Genomic DNA, 22,074 nt, shown 5'->3' on the forward strand with positions numbered 1-22,074 from the left:
AGTGTAGGCGCAGTTATGTTGACAGCAGATTGTTTTTGTTAATGTAGCTAATGCAGTTCAGAGAGGTGGTGTTCCTACACCAACAGAAAAAGCTTCTGTCAATACAGGCTGTGTATACTGTAGAGGGCTGTGCTGGCATAAGCTCCACAATGTAGACGTAGTCTAAGACTAAAATCTACACAGTAATACAGCTGCTCAATGTGATACTGCCAGTGGTTATGGACTGGTGATATGGCACCTTTTCCTTCAATGTCTGTGATAGACCTGGTAATTTACCCTGAATCTCCTGAGTCCCAGTCCAGTGACTTTTCATAAAATTGTAGGACAGTCCAGTCCCCTGCACTCAAGGCAGGGCTAAGTATTATCTACCTGACAGGTGTTTGTCTAACTTGCTCTCAAAAATCTCCAATGATGGAAATTCCACAACCTCCCTTGGCAATTTATTCTAGTGCTTAGCCACTCTGACAGATTGGAAGTCTTTCCTAATGTCCAACCTAAACCTCCCTTGCTGCAATTTAAGCCCATTGCTTTTTATCCTATCCTCAGAGGTTAGAGGACAATTTTTCTCCCTCCTCCTTGTAAGAACCTTTTATGAACTTGAAAGCTGTTATGTCCCCCCTCAATCTTTTCTTCTCCAGACTAAAGACCTATTTTTTTCAATCTTCCCTCATAGGTCATGTTTTCTAGACCTTTAGTCATTTTTGTTGTTCTTCCCTGGACTTTCTACAATTTGTCCACATCTTTCCTGAAATGGTGTGCCCTGAACTGGACACAATAATCCAGTTGAGTCCCAATCAGCACAGAGTAGAGCAGAAGCATTACTTCTATCTTGCTTACAATATTCCTGCTAATGCATCCCAGAATGATGTTTGCTTTTTTTGGAACAATGTGACACTGTTGACTCATATTTATTTTGTGATCCACTATGATCCCCAGATCCCTTTCTGCAGTAGTCCTTCCTAGGCAGTCATTTCCCATTTTGTATGTGTCACTGTCTAATCCCATTTTGTATTTTCATAGATCATAAACCCAGAAGAGCCCCTTAGATCATCTAGTCTGACCTCCTGTATATCACAGGCTATTAAACTTCACCCAGCTACCCCTCTATCAAGCCCAATAACTAGTTTGACTAAAGCATATCTTCCTGAAATTGATTTGACGATATCAAGCAATGGCAAATCCACCACTTCTCTGTTAATTTGTTCCAGTGATTAATTGCCCTCTTTGTTAAAACCACAATTAACTACAGCTGTTAGCTGAGGATCTTTTACTGATTGTGTGATGTAAGAGGCAGAATACAACTATATTTTCAGATCCCAGGTAGCTTTCTGTGTTGGTTGTGTGTATGCTCAATATATATATATATATATATATATATAAAAAAAAAGATAAACCCCACACTTTTATATACTGACCTAATTGGATTGAAAGTTATTAAATAAATATACAACCCCACCAACTTATTTCTCAAAGGCACTGTTTAGAGTTTAATTGCACCATGCTTTGTAGTCTGAATATGAGATGAAAATTTACAGCAGATAAGAATTAGTTTATAAGCATGCCCATTACAGCCATCCAATAATCAGCATGAAAGTAAGTCTAAATTTTCCCATGGAACTGTATAGATTTCAATGACAACTTGGTGTAAATGGCCTTTGTGCCAGGAATCTGCAAACCCAAATATAAAATTTCTATTGAAAAAAATCCCTCCACAGGGCCAAAATGTCCGCTGTGGTATGCTTGCAGGACTCATTGATTTCAACAGTGGTTGTGTGTCTGTGTCCAGCAGAAGTGAACACCAAATTCGCGGGGGAGAGGGATGGGACCACACTTCCTAATTACATCTTCGTTTTGCAATAAAGCATTTTTAGTACACTTTTATTTTTACATCCGTTCTGTGCACCAACTGTGTCCATATAAAAATCAGAGCAATCCAGCCAATTAAAGTGAGAGCAAAGAAATGCTGTGGCCTGCTTCGGCTCTTTATCACATGCCTAGTGTTGATTACAAAGTTATTGGACTAGTTTTTTAGTTGAACTGTTGCAAGCGGCCATTTTTTGGGAGGGCACGTAATTTGGTGAAACAGGAAAATAATGGTCAGATGGATTCTGTAGAACTAGAGGCTTGTGGGAAAGATTGTATTGCTGCCCTTTATTTTCAGAGTCTAATGAATCTTAATTAAAATAGATAAGGTTAAGAAACATGGGGGCAACTTAATAAATTAATGGTGCAGAGAAATAGGAATTCACTCAGGAATTCCTTAAACACCACCGAAACCTGGAATTATCAGAAAATATATAATTTCACTGTTGTGAGCTTTTATAAATCTCTAACTCAGAAATGTAAATTTCTGTATTGCATCAGCTGGATTGAACCACTCCTTTTTCCACTGCATTTTTTTCTAACATTCCTCTGAGAGAAGCCAGCAAATGTTCTTTTGATAGAAAATAACTTGACACCATTCTGTCCCAGTGGTATGATTTGAACATGCTTTGATGGCTCAACAAATACTCTTGCCAGTGATTTTTGGGATGAACAACCAAGAGGACCAATTCATTTTTTCTCTTCTGATTTCCCTTTTAGCTATGATACTTGGGTTCATGCTACTGACGTTGAAGCTGAAATTGAAGATGCTCCAATTCCAGAAAAACCATGGAAGGTGAGAGCCTTTAAAAAAAATGTTCTGAAGTGCTATTTAAGTATGTTGTATCCTGAGGTGCTTTTATGGAGGGTGTTTTGGAAGGATGATGCTGTAGTAGAAAGAGGGCCTGAGATATAAGGCCTTGTGTTAAAGGCCTGGCATGAGCCTGAGGCTAAAAACTGAGTCTGTGGATTTATTGAGCAATTCGATCAGAGTCTGCTGTATGGGCTCTCTGGCCAGAGTCAGTACAGCACGCAAAAAGAACACACACATGCAGCCAAACATCTAACGACAGATGCATGTGCATGCAGTCTTTCCCACTTACATGGAAAAAGTCAAAATCAATATTTTTAGTATCACAATTAACATATAAAAAAACCCCACATTTCTTTGGTTTGTAGATGACCCAAATGTTGCTTCTGGTGATTATAAAGAATGGGAAAGAGGAAATAATTCATCCCTGTTATGCCACATACCCCCCCACATACCATAGCAGTGCTCAAAGCATTGGAAATTAAAATTCAGATTTCTTCTTGCGTAGAGAAGTTAACCATTTTCAGGTAGGTCCTTCCATTTTAAAGGTGCTGAAGTAAATAAATTCTTGCTGTGGTCTTCCACTTCATTGAAATCAATTCTTAGCTGTTTTGGTGGTGATATCACTAGAATCAGTGAAGGGCTTGCCTGCATTTGCCAATTTGCTGCGTTCATGCTAGTGCTTTAAGCTCTTGAGTCTGGTTGTGGTTTGGCTCAGTCCTGAAATCGATGCCAGTTTCTGCAAGCTCTGTTGAGCACCTTGCACAGTTCATGTCCCTTGGATTGATTTCAGCTTGCCAAAAACATTTGGACTCTGGCAAAATGGTGCCAATTGTACAAAATAACATTGGAAGGGTAGCACCTTCCGACATAGGTTTGAAAAGCAGTTCTGGATTGTTATAGTGACATTTGCACAGTTGTTAACAACTTGCTTTTCTTAAAAGATTTATGATTTAACTGGAACTCTGACCATTGTTGCTGTTAGGTATGAAAACTAACAACACTTTCTGGTCTATTGAATTTGGAAGGGCTCAAAACAACGATCGCAGCCTTCTTTAGGTCCTTTACGTGATTAGAGGTCTGTTTGTCGCACCGTGGTTTCTCTCTTGATTTAGTTCATTGAAAGAAAACAAGATAAGGAAACAATTGTAATAAAAGATTGCAATTATTGCTGCTTATTCATTTATATATAGAGAAGATGATTTCATGCTGTTGTGTTTTGTTACTAATTTGTTTAGCATCAGTGCAGGAGGAGGTCTTTGTGGTCAGATCAGGTGAAGAAAATTAATTTTTGGTTGGATGATTGGAGAGGGGTGGGGTTGATTTTATAAATAGCTTTTTAAAACTTGTTTTTAAATATTAAAGTCAAGCTAAAGCCCATTTTTATTACTCACATATTTAAACTAGAAACCCATTCAGAAAGGTTATCCAAGTAAATCAGTATCTGGTCCAGGTTTTCTAGACTGTCTTCCATAGCTAGCTGAAAACTCTTTCACTTCTGATTCTGCTTCCTCCCCTCCCCTTTGCTCCTTTGGCCATGGCAGAGTATCTCTTGGTTATCTTCCAGGCTTCTGGAATCCCGGACCTGTTTGGAGCCAGTGTTGCTTTCAAGCAGGATGAAGTCAGGGGTGATGTGTTCTGACTATTGCTTGACAGATAAAGCCATTTGAATTTCATGAAAACCCTTAATTGACAAAAATGGTTGCCCACTAGAGCACTTCAAGTGAAGTGAAGAGTTTCATTGTTTATTTCCCCCTCCCCATGCTTTTGCATGTAGAGGTCAAAGGATCATTAGTATTTGATGTTAAGGTGTAGTTCAGAAAGGGTGACTAGATGAGCCTGTATTACTGAAACTGCCTGTCAAAAGATGGCATTGTCCAGGAATGTTGACATAACATATATTTAGTCAATTTTTCTCTTTTCAGCTAGCTTTTTAAGAAATATGAATCATTGTCCATAACAAAAAACTGATTGCATAGTCTCCTGTAGCTACAAATCAGTCTTTAGAACTGCATGGGAAAAGCCTAATAAGGCTTGATAATGGGAACCAGTGGCATTGATGTGTCCCTTTCAGAATCTTACAAGGCTTTTAGTGCTGCTCAGTTGGTAGAGGTTTCTTTCCCAAATCTCTACTCTATAAATGTCAATTTCATTGATTAGTGTCCATGTTGGAACGAACTATATATTCGTACATGTGTGTGGCTTTAGTACAGAGAATGACTGCCCAAGGGACTAAGATTCTCTCTTCATTCCCAGGACAGGCATGGCATCAGTGCAAGCTTCCCCTCCTTCTAGGAATGAGAGGGAAGTTCAGTCCTTGAGCTTTCTGTTGAGACTGCCAACAAAGACACCAGTTGTGAGCATTATTTTTGTGTATGTGATGGGGACAACTATCCACTGGGAACTGGATTGTGACCACCAAGATGTTCCCTGTTATACCTTAAAGGTTTTTGTACAGAATGCAGTTTTGTATCTTTAGTCTCAAAATGACATGCTCATACAGCATTGTCCCAACAAGAACTCTCACCTGCCAGCACAAAAGACTTAGAATAACTAAGCAGCAGAAATAAGGAGGAAGTCAATAGACTTATTACTTGGCATAATTACCTTGTTGCATTACTTTATGCAGTTATTGTGTCTTACATTTGGTACATAGGAAACAAATAAATGCTTTCCAAAACCTCCAACTTTGATAATCAAATTCTAGTACTCCCTTTTCTTAAAATCTTACTGGATTGGTCATGGAGGCTTGTGTTCAAGTGTAAAGCTAGTGCAGAAACCTTGGCATTAGTGGGAGTCTATTTACTGACATCAATATTTGTTGTATTTGCTGTTAGGTTCATGCCAAATGGATTCTGGACACAGATATATTCAATGAATGGATGAATGAAGAGGATTATGAGGTGGATGAGAACAAGAAGCCAGTGAGTTTTCGCCAGAGAATCTCTATGAAGAATGAAGAGGTAGGGTATTTCTCTGTTGGTGGATGACTTGTTGATTTAGCAGTGTTAATTATGTTCTTTACTGCCATGTAAGTCAGACTTCTTGGGAATCAAAGCTACTAAATTAGGTGCTAGTCTCTCAGGAGCTAATGGTAACAAGGTCACATGTAAATGCATGTGTATCGCATCCTTCTGGAAAATGGACGCACTTGGTGTTTCCCTTTGACACAGCAGGGTGTGTCTTTTTTCCCCCAAAAAATACAAGTGTGGGGGCCTACTTTGCTTTTTCTTTTCCTCCCACAAACTTAAATTGGGGCTAACTTGATACAGAAGCAATTTAAGATCTAAATTTCCAAATTTCTTTGGCCTGAAGTACATGTTGAGACCACTGACCCACACTTGTCACTATAACTGGGGAAAACACTGAAAACATTAGCTATTCCTAGAAGTTACTCAGAGTTCAAGGTTAAATGCCAAACGTTCCCCATTGTGAGTGGGCTCAGTGCTTCAAACAAGTCAAAGGTTTGTATTTGGACCCTGCTGTGTTTTAAGAGCCCGTTTCTGTGGCAGACAGCCATGCCAGCAGTTAAAGGTTAATTGTAGAAATGGTACAGGCCACTTTTCATATTGTGATGTGGGTATTCTGGAGCTGAACTTGGTTGCTGCTGCAGTGTTGTTGTTTTAGCACCCTGGGTGCAGGGTGGTATTAGGAGAGGTCTGCTTAGTTTCAATGAGCTGTGGTAATTGGTACTCACGGACAACTTCGCTTCTCTAACAGCCTGTCCGTAGCCCTGAGAGAAGAGACAGGAAAGCAGCAGCGAGTACCAGGAAAAGAAAGCATTCACCTTCTCCTCCCCCCACTCCCGTGGAATCGAGGAAAAAGACTGGAAAGAAAGGGTGAGTGTCAGGATCAGACAACCAAAGATGAACTTCGCTCAGGCTGAAACTGGAGCAGAGAGAGCTCTTGAAACAAGTCACTCTCCCCATACGTCCCCCCACATGAGACTGTTGTTAACGTAACCATGTGTTTGCAATTGGAATGTATGAATTTTTAATGCTGTACATTGAATTTCTTTGATCACCCAAGGGGAATGTGTTGCCTGCAGATGGAGCAAAGTCTGGTGCAGTCATTTATTCTAAACCTAATGAGAACTCCACCATTGAGAGGCAGATATCATTAACAGATTTGTCCATATTAGAAAAGTATTCCCAGTGTTCCTAGATTGATCTGATTACACTAGTGCAAATCCCTCATATACATAGATGTATTTATAAAGGTTTAAACTTTGCTTACATCATTTTACTTTACACTTGTAAATTACTGAATTAAACTGAACCAATTGAAGTTGTTTAATGTTCAAAAAATTTTAAATGTCTACAATGAGGAGTTTGCACCTGGATAACTAGAGAGAATTTTTAATCCAGTTAGCTACACTGGTACAACTTTCCTAATGCAGACCAGCCCTCGCTGATTATTAGTGACCTGCAAATGGTTTTTATTGTATTTTTGCCCTTCTATGTTGCTTTGATCTATGAAAAAGGCCTGAAAGGGTTTTTACAAGGTAAAGAACGTAAGAGCGGCCATCCTGTATCAGACCAAAGGTCCATTTAGCTCAGTATCCTGGCTTCCGACAGTGGCCAATGCCAGATGCCCCAGAGGGAATGAACAGAACAGGGAATCATCAAGTGATCCATCCCCTGTCGCTCATTACCAGCTTCTGGCAAACACAAGATAGGGACACCATTCCTGCCCATCCTGGCTAATAGCCATTGATGGACCTAGCCTCCATGAAATTACCTAGTTCTTTTTTGAACTAGGTAATTTGAACAAAGTCCTGTTATAATCTTAGCCTTGACAACATCCTCTGGCAAAGAGTTCCACAGACTGACTGACTGCATTGTGTGAAAAAATATTTTCTTTTGTTTGTTTTAAACCTGCTGCCAATTAATTTCATTTGGTGACCCCTAGGTCGTGTGTTATGAGAAGGAGTAAATAACACTTCCTTATTTACTTTCTCCACGTGGTCATGATTTTATAGACCTCTATCATATCCCCCCTTAGTTGTCTCTTTTCCAAGCTGAAGAGTACCAGTCTTATTAATCTCTCCTCATATGGAAGCCATTCCATACTCCTAATCATTTTTGTTGCCCTTTCCTGAACCTTTTTCAATTCCAATATATCTTTTCTGAGATGGGGCGACCACATCTGCAGTCAGTATTCAAGATGTGGTCATACCGTGGATTTATATAGAGGCAATATGATATTTTCTGTCTTATCTATCCCTTTCTTAATAATTCCCAACATTCTGTTCGCTTTTTTGACTGCCGCTGCACATTGAGTGGATGTTTTCAGAGAACTATCCACAATGACTCCAAGAGTTCTTTCTTGAGTGGTAACAGCTTATTTAGACCCCATCATTTTATATGTATAGTTGAGATTATGTTTTCCAATGTGCATTACTTTGCACTTATCAACATTGATTTTCATGTGCCATTTTGTTTCCCCATCATCCAGTTTTGAGAGATCCTTTTGTAGCTCTTCGCAGTCTGCCTTGGACTTAACTATCTTGAGTAGTTTTGCATCATCTGCAAATTTTGCCACCTTACTGTTTACCCCTTTTTCCAGTTCATTTATGACTATATTGTCTAGGACTAGTCCCAGTACAGACCCCTGGGGGACATCTCTATTTACCTCTCTCCATTCTGAAAACTGACCATTTATTCCTACACTTTGTTTCCTGAAAATCTAAGTACCCTCAAGGGTGAAAGTAACTTGAAGGACTTACCGGTACGCCAGAGTCCTGAGCAGGGCCGTGGCCTCAACTGGAAGAGGCGTGGCCTTTTGATATTTAAAGGCCCTGGGGCTCCGGCTGTGACTGGGAGCCCCAGGGCCTTTAAATCACCCCGGAGCTACCAGCTGCAGAGGTGGCTGGGAGCCCCAGGGCTCAGGGGCGAAATAAAGGGCCCGGGGCTCTGGGCCCTTTGAATCACCGCGGGAGCCCTGCCGCCGCTACCCTGGGGCGGCAGGGCTCCCGCAGTGATTTAAAGGGCCCAGAGCTCTGGCCGCTGAGAGGAGCCCCGGGCCCTTTAAAGCGCCGCTTTGGCTCCGGCAGCTGGGCTCGGGCAGGGATTTAAAGGGCCCGGTGCTCCTGCCACTGTGGGGAGCTCTGGGCCCTTTAAAGCGCCGCCTGAGCCCGGCTGCCGGAGCTCTGCCAGTGATTTAAAGGGCCCGGGTCTCCCCGCAGCGGCTGGAGCCCGGGACCCTTTAAATCACCGCCGGAGAAGCCGGTCCAGTCCGGCACGGCGTACCGGCTTACTTTCACCTTTGAGTACACTATATCCACTGGACCCCCCCCCTTGTCCACATGCTTGTTGACCCCCCTCAAAGAATTCTAGTAGATTGGTGAGGCATGATTTCCCTTTACAAAAACCATGTTGACTCTTCCCCAACAAATTATGTTCATCTATGTGTCTGACAATTTTGTTCTTACTGTAGTTTCAACCAGTTTGCCCGGTATTGAAGTCAGGCTTACTGGCCTGTAATTGCCGGGATCACCTCTGGAGCCCTATTTAAAAATTGGTGTTACATTAGCTATCCTCCAGTCATTTGGCTACAGAAGCTGATTTAAATGATAGGTTACAGACTACAGTTAGTAGTTCTGCAATTTCACATTTGAGTTCACCCAAGAGTTCTGAAGGAATACCATCTGGTCCTGGTGACTTATTACTGTTTAGTTTATCAATTTGTTCCAAAACCTCCTCTAATGACACCTCAGTCTAAGACAGTTCCTCACATTTGTCACCTAAGATGAATGGCTCAGGTTTGGGAATCTCCCTCACATCCTCAACCATGAAGACCGATGCAAAGAATTGATTTAATTTCTCTGTAATGGCTTTATCGTCCTTGAGTGCTCCTTTAGCATCTCAATCATCTAGTGGTCCCACTGATTGTGTAGCAGGCTTCCTGCTTCTGATGCACTAAAACATTTTTTTTGCTATTACTTTTTGAGTCTTTGGCTAGCTGTTCTTCAAATCCTTTTTTGGATCCTAATTGTATTTTTACACTTCATTTGCCAGAGTTTATGCTCCTTTCTATTTTCCTCACTAGGATTTAACTTCCACTTTTTAAAGGATGCCTCTTGCTGCTTCTTTTACTTTGTTGTTTGGCCACAATGGCACTTTTTTTGGTTCTCTTACTATGTTTTTTAATTTGGGTATACATTTAAGATGAGTCTCTAGTATGGTCTCTTTAAAAAGTTTCCATGCAGCTTTCAGGGATTTCACTTTTGGCACTGCACCTTTTAATTTCTCTATAACTAACTCCCTCATTTTTGTGTAGTCACCCTTTATGAAATTAAATGCTACAGTGTTGGACTGCTGTGGTGTTTTCCCCACCAAAGGGATGTTAAAATTAATTTAGGGCTGTCAAGTAATTAAAAAAAAATTAATTGCGATTAATCACACTGTTAAACAATAATAGAATACCATTTATTTAAATATTTTTGGATGTTTTCTACATTTTCAAATATATTGATTTCACTTGCACCACTGAATACAAAGTGTACAGTTCTCACTTTATATTTATTTTTATTACAAATATTTGCACTATAAAATACAAAAGGAATAGTATTTTTCAATTCACCTAATACAAGCACTATAGTGCAATCTCTTTATCATGAAAGTTGAACTTACAAACGTAGATTTATGTACAAAAAATAACTGCATTCAAAAATAAAACAATGTAAAACTTTAGAGCCTACAAGTCCACTCAGTCCTACTTCTTGTTCAGCCAGTCGCTCAGACAAACAAGTTTGTTTACATGTGCAGGAGATAATGCTGCCTGCTTCTTGTTCACAATGTCACCTGAAAGTGAGAACAGGAGTTCGCATGGCACTGTTGCAGCCGGCGTCGCAAGATATTTATTTGCCAGATGTGCTAAAGATTCATATGTCCCTTCATGCTTCATCCACCATTCCAGAGGACACGCATCCATGCTGATGACAGGTTCTGCTCAATAACAATCCAAAGTAGTACAGACAGACGCATATTCATTTTCATAATCTGAGTCAGATGCCACCAGCAGAAGGTTGGTTTTCTTTTTTGGTTGTTTGGGTTCTGTAGTTTCCGCATTGGAATGTTGCTCTTTTAAGACTTCTGAAAGCATGCTCCACACCTCATCCCTCTCAGTTTGGAAGGCACTTCAGATTCTTAAACCTTGGGTCGAGTGCTGTAGTTATCTTTAGAAATCTCACATTGGTACCTTTTTGCGTTTTGTGAAATATGCAGGGAAAGTGTTCTTAAAATGAACAACGTGTGCTGTGTCATCATCCGAGACTGCTATAACATGAAATATGGCAGAATGTTCGTAAAACAGTGCAGGGGACATACAATTCTCCCCCAAGGAGTTCAGTCACAGATTTAATTAATGCATTATTTTTTTAACGAGCGTGATCAGTATGGAAACATGTCCTCTGGAATGGTGGCCGAAGCATGAATGGGCATACGAATGTTTAGCATATCTGGCGTATAAATACTTTGCAATGCTGGCTTCAAAAGTGCCCTGCAAATGCCTGTTCTCACTTTCTGGTGACATAGTAAATAAGACGGCAGCATTATCTCCTGTAAATGTAAACAAACTCATTTGTCTTAACGATTGACTGAACAAGAAGTAGGACTGAGTGAACTTGTAGGCGCTGAAGTTTTACGTTGTTTTGTTTTTGAGTGCAGTTATGTAACACAAAAATCTACATTTGTAAATTGCACTTTCATGACAGATTGCACTACAGTACTTGTTTGAGGTGAATTGAAAAATACTATTTCTTTTATCATTTTTACAGTGCAAATATTTGTAATAAAAAATAATATATACTTTGATTTCAATTACAGCACAGAATACAATATATATTAAAAAGTAGAAAAACATCCAAAATATTTAATAAATTTCAATTTGTATTCTATTGTTTAACAGCGCAATAAAAACTGCGATTAATTGCGATTAACTTTTAAAATTGCGATTTAATTTTTTTGAGTTAATTGCGTGAGTTAACTGCGATTAATCAACAGCCCTAATTTAATTATATTATGTTTACTATTACCAAGCGATCCAGCTATATTCACCTCTTGGACCAGATCCAGTGCTCCACTTAGGACTAAATCAAGAATTGCCTCTCCTCTTGTGGGTTCCAGGACTAGCTGCTCCAAGAAGCAGTCATTTAAGGTGTCAAGAAACTTGATCTCTTCAGTTGTCTAAAAGTCTTCAGTTGTGTGGTTTGGATTTTGTTTTGGTTTTTCTGTTAATTGCATTAGATGGTCAGGTCTCATTTAACCTAAAACTCTGAATAGTGAAATGGCAGGAACCAAGAGATTTAAAGTTTGGCAGCTTACAGGGGGTAGGATTGGTCGTTGACTTTTTAAACTTTTTTGTGTTTTTGTTTTTTCGGCTGCTCCTATTTAACTTTAATGACTAATGAAAATTTTGGACAAAACCATTTTTGTTATACATTTAACCCCCCGAGCTGAGGTATAAGAGCTCACACTGCTCTGAAAACCCCAAGATGTCCTCTGACAAAACCAGAAGAAATGAGACTTGTATTCCATATCCAATTTTAAAAAAAATATTTGTAGATCCTTTTTAAGCATTTTCATATTTAATGTCTGGTTTGGGACAGCAAATTGTTAATTACATGACTGTATAGTAACATCTTCTGCAAACTTCATAGCCTGGTGCAGAATTTAAAAAGATGTGTATAAATGGGTCACTAACCTCTCTAATCTTACTAACACAAGGGCCACAAATGTGCTATTTTTAGCACCTCAAATTATCTGAAATGCAGCTGTTATATCAACATGGCAAGGCAACACTGCATAAGAAAAGGAATTAAGAAGACTATCCATTTGAAACTATGGGAGGAATTTAAATGGACAGAGTCCAATTTTCTGAGCTGGAATTTGGTCAGGACCCAGGAGTTACACCATAACCCCTACTAGGATGTTACTTTAATGTTGACTTGAGAAGGCTATCATCTCCTAAGCCACCAAGACCACTTCCTGCAGCACCTAGGTGTTTCCATAGAGGTATCATCCTGACCCAATGCTCTTAACTTGAGATGTTTTGTGGGATCATCACAAATATGGTACAGCTACAGCTTCAAGTTATCACTTGCAGAGAATTTGTCTTATCTGTTTTAGACAAGCAGGACTGTATGGGAAAAGGCGAGGTCAGAAAGAAGAGGATGAGCAAGAAGATCTTACCAAGGACATGGAGGACCCAACACCTGTACCGAACATAGAAGAAGTGGTACTTCCCAAAAATGGTAAAGTATTCAGACACAAGATGTTAGCTGCACTGGGTTTTGTGAATGGTAGACCACTAAATGAACAGCAGACACTATATTTTCACTGTATATTTTAGCCAAATCTTTGAGATACTGTCTCTACAAGTAGCCTTCCTTTTGGACTCTGTGGCCATGTGGTTTTATTTAGACAAGGCTTTGGAATGTGGCACTCTTTTGAAACCGGGATTACCCCTTTTATCGCAGTTTTTTTCTTGAAATAAGTTTATGAAAATTCAGTTAAGGTAAGTGAATAACAAGCTAAATATTAAAGATTGTTCTTGCCCTTTGTATTCGAGTTAGGTTATTTGCATCTAAAAATCTACATCAAGAGCAAAGAGATTATAACTGATGTGTCCAAAGTAACACATCAAGGTAGAAGACCCAGGAATAAAACCAAGCAGTGTTGATTCCCAACCTCCTGCTCCAAACCTTTGAAAACAATGTTTCTCATTACAATATACATTGGGTGAAAAGTAAAGCAGAAATACACTGCATCCTCCTAACACTATCCTTAACAGCAAAGCATTCTGGGTGTTCATCATTGTTTGAGTTTAACATAGTTTGGAGCCAAGGTACAACAGACTTTATCAATAATTAATATTCATAATTGTTTTGTGGGCAGTAGAAGTATAGTATTCATGGCACTAAATGAAGCACATTCTCCAGAATGTGTAAGAATAAAAGGCTGTGGCAGTACTTCAGCCCTGAGAAGAAGGCAAATCAGCTTTTATTAGACACAAACAGGAGATCTGTTGTTCTGTGAGATGCACAGGATCATCTGACCTCTTTTGAACTGCATGCATGTGACCAACAAAGCAAACGGTCAGTCTGACATGATAGATGTACAAAATCCAGGCACATGAATCTCACTTCTACGTTAATGGCTGTAAACTCCTTTTCGCTATCCATCATAGAGGAGCTCCAGGGACAGCTATATTTGGGAAATGTGTGAAAGAGAAAGCTCATGCTTTTGTTGCTTAATCTTCATATTCTGCATCTTGAATGTTCAACATTCCAGGATGGGATACCAAAAGGTGTGTGAATCAAGCTACTTAAGTCAGCCACAAATGCAAGATTTTTCATCATTATTTTGGGCCTGCCCTTTAATTTTCTGCCATCCTTCCTCTTACCTTGACCATCACAAGTTGTCATTGTGGTACCCTACCAGATGGACTTCACATGTGATTACTTTTTTCTCTCTGCATTGGTCAGTCATAAATGTGGTTGATTATAAAATGGGGTTGGATATAAACATTAATGTAGTATATGATTCAGAGTAGGAGGATAGTGAAAATTGAACACTGGGGTGAAGAACTCTCAAGCATAAACTGTTTATTATTCAATTTGTATTGCAGTAACACCTGGAAGCCCCAACTGAAATTAGGGCTCCATTTTGCTAGGTGTTGTACGTACGTACACACAGTAAGACAGTCCTTGCCACAAAGAACTTACAAAGTAAATAGACAAGACAAAGGTTTGGAGAAGAAGCAGAGGCTTAGAAATCAGCCTCTGTACCAGATGACTGGAAGGTATCTAATGTAACGCTGACTTGCAGGCTGGTGAGCCTAAATGCAGTACTGGGCAAACTGGTAGAAACTATAGTAAAGAACAGAATTATCAGGCACGTGGTTAAACACGATTTACTGGGGAAGAGTCAACACTGCTTTTGTAAAAGGAAGTCATGCCTCACCAATGTATCAGAATTCTTTGATGGAATCAACAAGCTTGTGAATAAGCGTGACCTAGTTGATAAAATGTTCTTGGATTTTCGGAAAGCCTTTGAACATGTTACCTTACCAAAGGCTCTTAAGCAAATGAAGTAGCCATGAGATAAGAGGGAAGGTCCTCTCATGGATCAGTAAGTGGTTGAAAGATAGGAAGTACAGGGAGGGATAAATAGTCAATTTTCAGAACGGAGAGAGGTCAATAGCAAGGTCCCCCCAAGGATCTGTACTGGGAACACAAGCTGAGAGTGGATGATAGGATGGATCACTCGATGATTGCCTGTTCGGTTCATTACTTCTGAAGCACCTGGCGTCAGCCACTGTTGGAAGACAGGATACTGGGCTAGATGGACGATTAGTCTGTCCCGACCCAGTATGGCCATTCTTATGTGCTGTTCAACATATTGTGACAAAGTTCCTCCTCTGCCTTGGTGGGTCCTGGCGGATTTGCTCACCTCAGAGATTCACGGCAGCCCTCAGTTTTGCTAGTGGCTCAAACCTGCCATTCACTCAGCTAACCTCATCACTGGCCAGCATGGGGAAAGGGAGGAGAACAATCCCCGCAGGCTCTGCTGACCCACCTAGTTGGTTGGGGGACAGGCCAGGGACCTTCCCCTCTGGTGGGACCCACAGTCCAGGTCAACTCCTCTTGTATCAAATAGGGAGTTGGAGGAATGGGGGGAACCCGGGCCTGCCCTCTACTCCGGGTTCCAGCCCAGGGCCCTGTGGATCGCAGCTGTCCACAGTGTTTCCTGTAACAGCTGCGTGATAGCTACACCTCCCTGGGCTACTTCCCTAGGGCCGCCTCCCAACACCTTCTTTGTCCTCACTGCAGGACTTCCTCCTGAAGACACTTGTACGCCTCAGTCCTCCAGCAGTATGCCTTCTCACTCTCAGCTCCTTGCGCACCTCTGGCTCCCAGCTCCTTGCACACGCCTCACTAACTGAAGTGAGGTCCTTTATAAACCAGGTGCCCTGCTTAGCCTGCCTGTCCTAATTGATTCTAGTAGCTTCTTAATTGATTCCAGGTGTCCTAATTAGCCTGCCAGACATAATTGGTTCCAGCAACTTCCTGATTGTTCTGGAACAGCCCATTATCTTGCTCAGGGAAAAGGGACCTGCTTAATCTGGGGCTAATATATATACCTTCTATCACTATCCTGTAGCCCTCTGGCATGACCCTGTCACAATATTCATAAATGATGTGGAAAAGGGGGTAAACAATGGGGTGGCAAAAATGGCAGACAGTACAAAATTACTCAAGATAGTTAAGTCCAAAACTGACAGCAAAGACTTACAAAGGGGTTCCACCAAACTGGTTGACTAAACAGCAAAATAACAGATGAAATTCAATGTTAAGTGCAAAGTAATGCACAAAGGAAAAAAGAATCCCAACTATATGTACAGAATGATAAGGTCTAAGTTAGCCGTTACCACCCAAGGAAGAGATCTTGGAGGCATTGTGGATAGTTTCCTGAAAACGTTCGGTCAGTGTGCAGCAACAATCAAAAAAAGCTAATAGTGTTGGGAACCATTAAAATAGAAGAAATACAAAATATAATGCCAATATATATATCCATGGTATGCCTGCACCTTGAATACTGCGTGCAGTTCTGATTGCCCCATCTCAAAAAAGATGTTTTAGAATTGGTGAAGGTACAGAGAAAGTTAACACAGATGATCAAGGGTATGGAACAACTTCCATATGAGGAGAGGCTAAAAAGATTAGGGCTGCTCAACGTAGAAAAGAGATGACTAAAGGTCTATAAATTATGAATGTTATGGAAAAAGTGAATAGCGAAGTTTTATTGACCCTGCTTAAAGTGTTTACACATGTCCTTGCCATTTCAATTGTGTGTGCAGCTGGTGCACTGTTGTCAGATTTTTTTCCCCGTGGCGGTACCCGTCAGGGTGGCACATAAGCCCTCTGCCTCTTGCTGCTGCATGATGATACAAAGGTCAAAGCTTCCCCCGAACCACCACAGTTCCTTCTTATTGTCTTTAACAGTTGGAGCATTTTTCCTTGCTATTGCAAGTCTTCCCCTGTTCTTAGTGTTGTATATAGTTGGTACTCATTTAATAGTTGATGATTTTAGTGTTAGGATAGGGTTTTTTTAATTAATTTTTCTTTTTACTGGAGCACATTTTGTATTTGATTCCCTCCATTTGGGTACCGAAGCCTGCTGCTGGGACACCCTGCAGTCTCCCAGCTTCAAGTCTTGCAATGCATCCGAGACACTGATGTGGGGTTAGCAACCTTCACTCTAGATTCCTAAAATGCCGAATAGGACAAACCCATGTCAGAGACAGGTGCCAAATTTTCAGGGACTTTAAGCCAGAACTAAAAAGGACAGGGAAGTCCAACTGAAGCACCTTCTGATGGCAGCAGCTCTGTCCCTGCCCTGACAGCCTTACCGTTCAGGGCGTGCACTGAGCACATCTGCTTTGGTTCGGAACGATCCTCCTGTATTGGCAGAGTCAATGAAGCAGTTGTATTCTCACCTCCACCAAATGATTACAGAGCCCACCAGGGTCTTCTAAAGACCGTGGCTTCTGCCTTAGATATTCAGGTGGAAGTCTTTCACAAGAGATCACACAGATTGGTTGATATCTTGGGGTCTGAGCCACTTTCTTGAGTGGCACTCCCAATAAATGAGGCTATTCTGGAATCCACTAAAGTGTGTTGTGCCTAACTCCTCCTTCCCTACTGCCTACATCTAAAAGTACTGATCGGAGGGATCATGTTCTCTCTCAGGGATTTGAACACTTTTACATCTCTTCCCTCCTCCCCCCACCCCCTGCGTCTTTGGTGGTCTCAGCTGTCAATGGGAGAGAGAGAGAGCAACAGCATCAGCAAGCATCTAACCCAAAATCAAAAGATGCAAGGAAGCTTGATCTTTTTGCGGAAAAAACTTCATTGGACAGCTGGACTACAACTCCAGATTGCAAATCAGCAAACTTTGCTGGGACATTGATTTCTTCCTCTGGGACTGTGTTAAAAATTATGGACAAGTTGCCAGAGGAAGTGAGACAAGACAAGACAAGGGAAAGATGATGGCCAGGACCTCACTTCAGGCTGCATTCGATGCTGCGGATTGTGCTGCCGCAGCCCTGGCATCAGCCATTACAATGCACAGATGTTCATGGCTCCAGTTATTGGGTCTTTTCAGGAGGTCCAACAAACCATCCAGGACCTTCTTTTTGAGGGACTGACTTTTTTTCACAGCAGACGGATGACAAGTTGCATACCCTTAAAAACTCTAGGACTATGCTCAAGTCTTTGGGCTTTTACATTCCTCACTTAAAGAGGAAGCACATCTGTCCCCAGCAGTCTCATTGGTACACTTTTATGCCTCATCACCAAGATTAGCCTAGGAAGAAAGGCAAAAGTTACAGGAGAAGACCACTTCCACCTACTTTTTCATCTGCTGCCAGGTTGTCCAGATGGCCTGGGAACACCAAGCAAACAATTTGATGTGTTTGTCCAGGACAGTTTACAGGTTTCCAGTGTGCCAGCTTCTTCTACCCCTGTTATCCAAAACAGGCTGTCCATGTTTCTACATGTTTGAACCCTCATTGCATCAGATCAGTGAGTCTCAAGCCCGGTGGGATTGGGACACGCCCTTCAGTTTATTTCTACCCTTCACTTCCTAACCTTCTTCGCTGTCCCTTTTCAAGGACCACTCTCACGAGGAAGTTCTCCTTTGGGAGGCACTCTGTGGCTCCCAACCAGACCGGGGGGGGAGAGAGAGAGGAAGTTCCTCCATTACATAGAGGGAAGAGGTTTTATTCTCGCTTCTTCCTAATCCCAAAAGCAAAAGGAGATCTCAGGCATATACTACACCAAGAGCTCAACAAATACCTAAAGAAAATAAAGTTTTGCATCATCACCCTGGCTTCCATTATCCCCTCCATGGTTTCTGGCAATTTGTATGCTGCCCTCAACTTAAAGAACTTGATTCCATGTGGCTGTACATCAAAGCCACAGAAATTTCCTCAGATTTAGGATCAACCAGTCTCACTATCAGTTTGCAGTCCTGCCATTTGGCCTGTCCACAGCCTCACATGTGTTCACAAAGTGCATGACAGTGGTGGCAGCATTGCTGATGAAATCAGGATTTCATATGTCTCTGTACCTGGATTATTGGTTGGTGAAAGGCCAATCCAAGAGCCAGGAAGACAGGCAAGTTACAGAAGACGTGTAGCCATGGTTCAGTCCACCTTTGGCATGCTATGATTGTATATATCACCATACAAAGAACAGAAATTATAGGGGTGGTTTGGGATGCTACAGAAGTCAGTGTTCCTCCCACAGACAAGGTTTCAGACTAAGCTGGCCATATTTTTAGACCTGAAGGCCCATCCAACATGTATGGGATGTGTTTGTTCTCCTTCAGCGAACTTCAATGTTGGTTATGGACCCTTCCCCCTTAGGTTGGTGGGAGTGCAGGCATTAGGGGGTGGCAAGCAGGGCAATTGCCCAGGACCCCGCAAAGCTAAGTTGTTTGGGCTTTGGCCCCAGACCCCGCAAGTCTAACACCAGCCCTGGCTGTGGGGCCAGAATTTAGCTCTCCTTATAAATGTAAGAGAATTGAGAGCAATTTGACTAGCTAGTCGCACGTTTTCTTTCCCCATATCAAGGAAAGGAATGTACTAGTACTTATGGACTATGCAACGGCCATGTTCTATGTGAACAGACAGGGAGGGGCCAGCTCAGTCTGGCTGTACCAAGAAGCAGTGCTGCAGGGGAGACTTCTGAACCACCTTAAAGCTTCCCACATTCTGGTTGTCCAGAACAGTCTGGCGCACCAGTTGAGCAGATCTGTCACGAGCCACCACAAAGGTCACTCCACCCAGATATAGGCCTGTTCATTTTCCAGCTGTGGGTGATTTCCCCACATAGACCTATGTAGCAACAAGAATCAATAGGAAGTGTCATCAGTTTTGTTCACAAGCAGGTTGCAGTGCAAGTTGTTTGACAAATGCTTTCCTGTTTCCCTGGACAGACAAGATCTTTTACATATTCCCTCTGGTTCCAGTCCTAGCTTGAGGCTTATTAAAAAATCAAGCAGGACTATGCTCAAGTGATGCTCATAGTGCCAGCGTGGCCTCGCCAGCACTGGTTTTCCTATCTGCTGAGCCTTTCGGCCAGGGCTCCTTTGACACTTCCTTCTGATTCAGAACTGATCATACAGCACCACGGTCATCTCCTTTATCCCAATCTAGAGGCCCTTCACCTGGTAGCCTGGATGCTTTGTGATTAACAGCTCAGGAGATCATCTGTTCAAAGGAGTTGCAAGACGTCCTCTTAAATAGTAGAAAACCTTCTGCTAGGTATACTTACCTGGCTAAATGGAAGAGATTCTCCATGTGGTCCCATCACAAAGGGATTTCCCCAGTCTGGGCTCCATTACGACATTTGTAATGGATATTTGCTGAACTATTTGCTATACCTGAAACAGTCAGGTCTTGCCATTAGTTCCATCTAGGTCCACCTAGTAGCTATCTCTGCCTTCCACCCTCCAATTGATCATTCTATGCAATCCTTTCGGCAATCCTATGTCACTTACCTTTTTGAAAGGTTTGAACCACTTGTATCCCCACACAGAGGATCCTATTCCCCCTTGGGACTTGAACCTCGTGTTAACAAAGCTAATGGGTCCTCCCTTTGAATTGCTGACTACCTGTTTGTTCCGCCACTGCTCAGTGAAAGTAGACCTCTTGGTGGCAATTACCTTGGCCAGGAGAGTGGGTGAATTACAAGCTCTAGTGTCTGACCCTCCGTATACAGACTTCTACAAGGATAAGGTATACTTACTCCCTCATCCAAAACTTCTCACCAATCAGGCAACATATTTACCAACTTTCATCCCTAAACTTTGTACTCATAAACATGAGGAGAGACTCAATACTTCAGATGTTAGGAGAGCATTAATGTTTTACTTGGACAGAACTAAACCATTTAGATCATCCTCGCAATTGTTCGTGGCAGTTGCAGACCGAATGGAAGGGCCTTCTGATCTCTTCTCAAAGAATTTTGTTGTGGATCTCCTCTTCTATACATTTGTGCTATGACATGGCCAGTTTAACACCACCAAGTAGGGTACTAGTTCATTCAACCAGATCTCTCTCAGCCTCTGCAACCTTTCTAGTCCGTATGCTTGTCCTGGACATTTGTGGAGCTGTAACTTGGTTTTTAGTGCACACTTTTGCCTCTCATTATGCCATCTTGCAACAGTTTAGAGATGATGCTAGCTATGGATGTGTAGTCCTTCAATTGTTATTCAGGTAAACTCTGATCCCACCTCTCAGTTGAGCTATTTCTGTGGTACCTGAGGCATAATGGACTTGTGCAAATCACTCAAAGAAGAAAAAATGGTTACTCACTTGTTCTGTAACTCTTGTTCTTTAAGATGTCTCACATTCCGTGACCCACCCTTCTTCCTTTCTTACTGGAGATTTCCCAGTAAGAAAGAACTGAGGGGATTCAGGGCTGGCTCTGCCCTTTATATCCTCACACAGCAACATAAGGCAGCAGAGGGTGACTGCACCAGTGCACTGGGTGTGCGCACACCTGAAGTAGAATGGGCATGTGGAATACATCTCAAAGAACAACCATTACAAATCCAGTTTTAAATATGAGAAAGTACTTTTTCACACTGTGGATAACTAACTTGTGGAACTCATTGCCATGAAATGTTGTGATGGCCGAAGTATTACTGCGTTAAAAAAATAACTGGATAAATTCATGGAGGATAGGTCCATCAATGGCTATTATCCAAGATGGTCAAGGATGGTACCCCGTGCTTGGGGCAACCCTAAATCTCTTATGATCAGAAGCCAGGAGTGGAAGATGGGTAGATCTACTCTATAATTGCCCTCTTCTGTACACTCCACTGAAGCTCTGGTACGGACCACTGTTGGAGATAGGATACTGGGCAAGATGGACTATGGTCTGACCCAGTATGGCAGCTCTTACGTTCTTAGAGAGGTGACTTGCCCATGGTCACACAGCAGGTTAGTGACAAACCCAGAACTAGAACCCAACTCTGAGTCTTACCATTGTCCTGTTTACTAGACCACACTATCTCCTATGGACATCATAAAATCCCTCTTGGACAATTGGTTAAGTACAGCAATGAGAAGAGGGGTAGGTCCCTAATTTCAGGAGTTAGGCTTCCAAGTGCCATTTGGCTTTGGAAATCTACCTCTGAGTTGTTGGTTTGTTTGGGATTTTTTTTTTCTTCCTGAAACAAGTATGGTCACTGCCAGAGGTAGGATACTGGACTGCATAGACCATTGTTCTTTTATGTGTTGGTAGTTCGTATGGCCGTCAGTAATTAACGTATTTTAATTTTTTGAATCTGAAGTACAATAGGTCAGTTCCTGTGTTATGGGAT

General features: G+C 41.6%; 1 protein-coding gene across 2 annotated transcripts in view; it reads left to right on the top strand.

The window, feature by feature from the left end:
• SMARCC1 (SWI/SNF related, matrix associated, actin dependent regulator of chromatin subfamily c member 1) overlaps positions 1-22,074 on the top strand; it is a 164,456-nt gene that overhangs the window by 33,749 nt on the left and 108,633 nt on the right. For both annotated transcript variants that reach the window (XM_026652045.2, XM_026652046.2), the window contains 4 exons: positions 2,584-2,659; positions 5,512-5,637; positions 6,395-6,513; positions 12,805-12,929. In XM_026652045.2, the coding sequence (XP_026507830.1) occupies positions 2,584-2,659; positions 5,512-5,637; positions 6,395-6,513; positions 12,805-12,929 (446 nt within the window). The remainder of the gene's footprint in view (positions 1-2,583; positions 2,660-5,511; positions 5,638-6,394; positions 6,514-12,804; positions 12,930-22,074) is intronic.

Source organism: Terrapene carolina, unplaced genomic scaffold (genome assembly GCF_002925995.2).
Source record: "Terrapene carolina triunguis isolate 2854851 unplaced genomic scaffold, T_m_triunguis-2.0 Scaffold111, whole genome shotgun sequence".
Taxonomy (NCBI): Eukaryota; Metazoa; Chordata; order Testudines; family Emydidae; genus Terrapene; species Terrapene triunguis.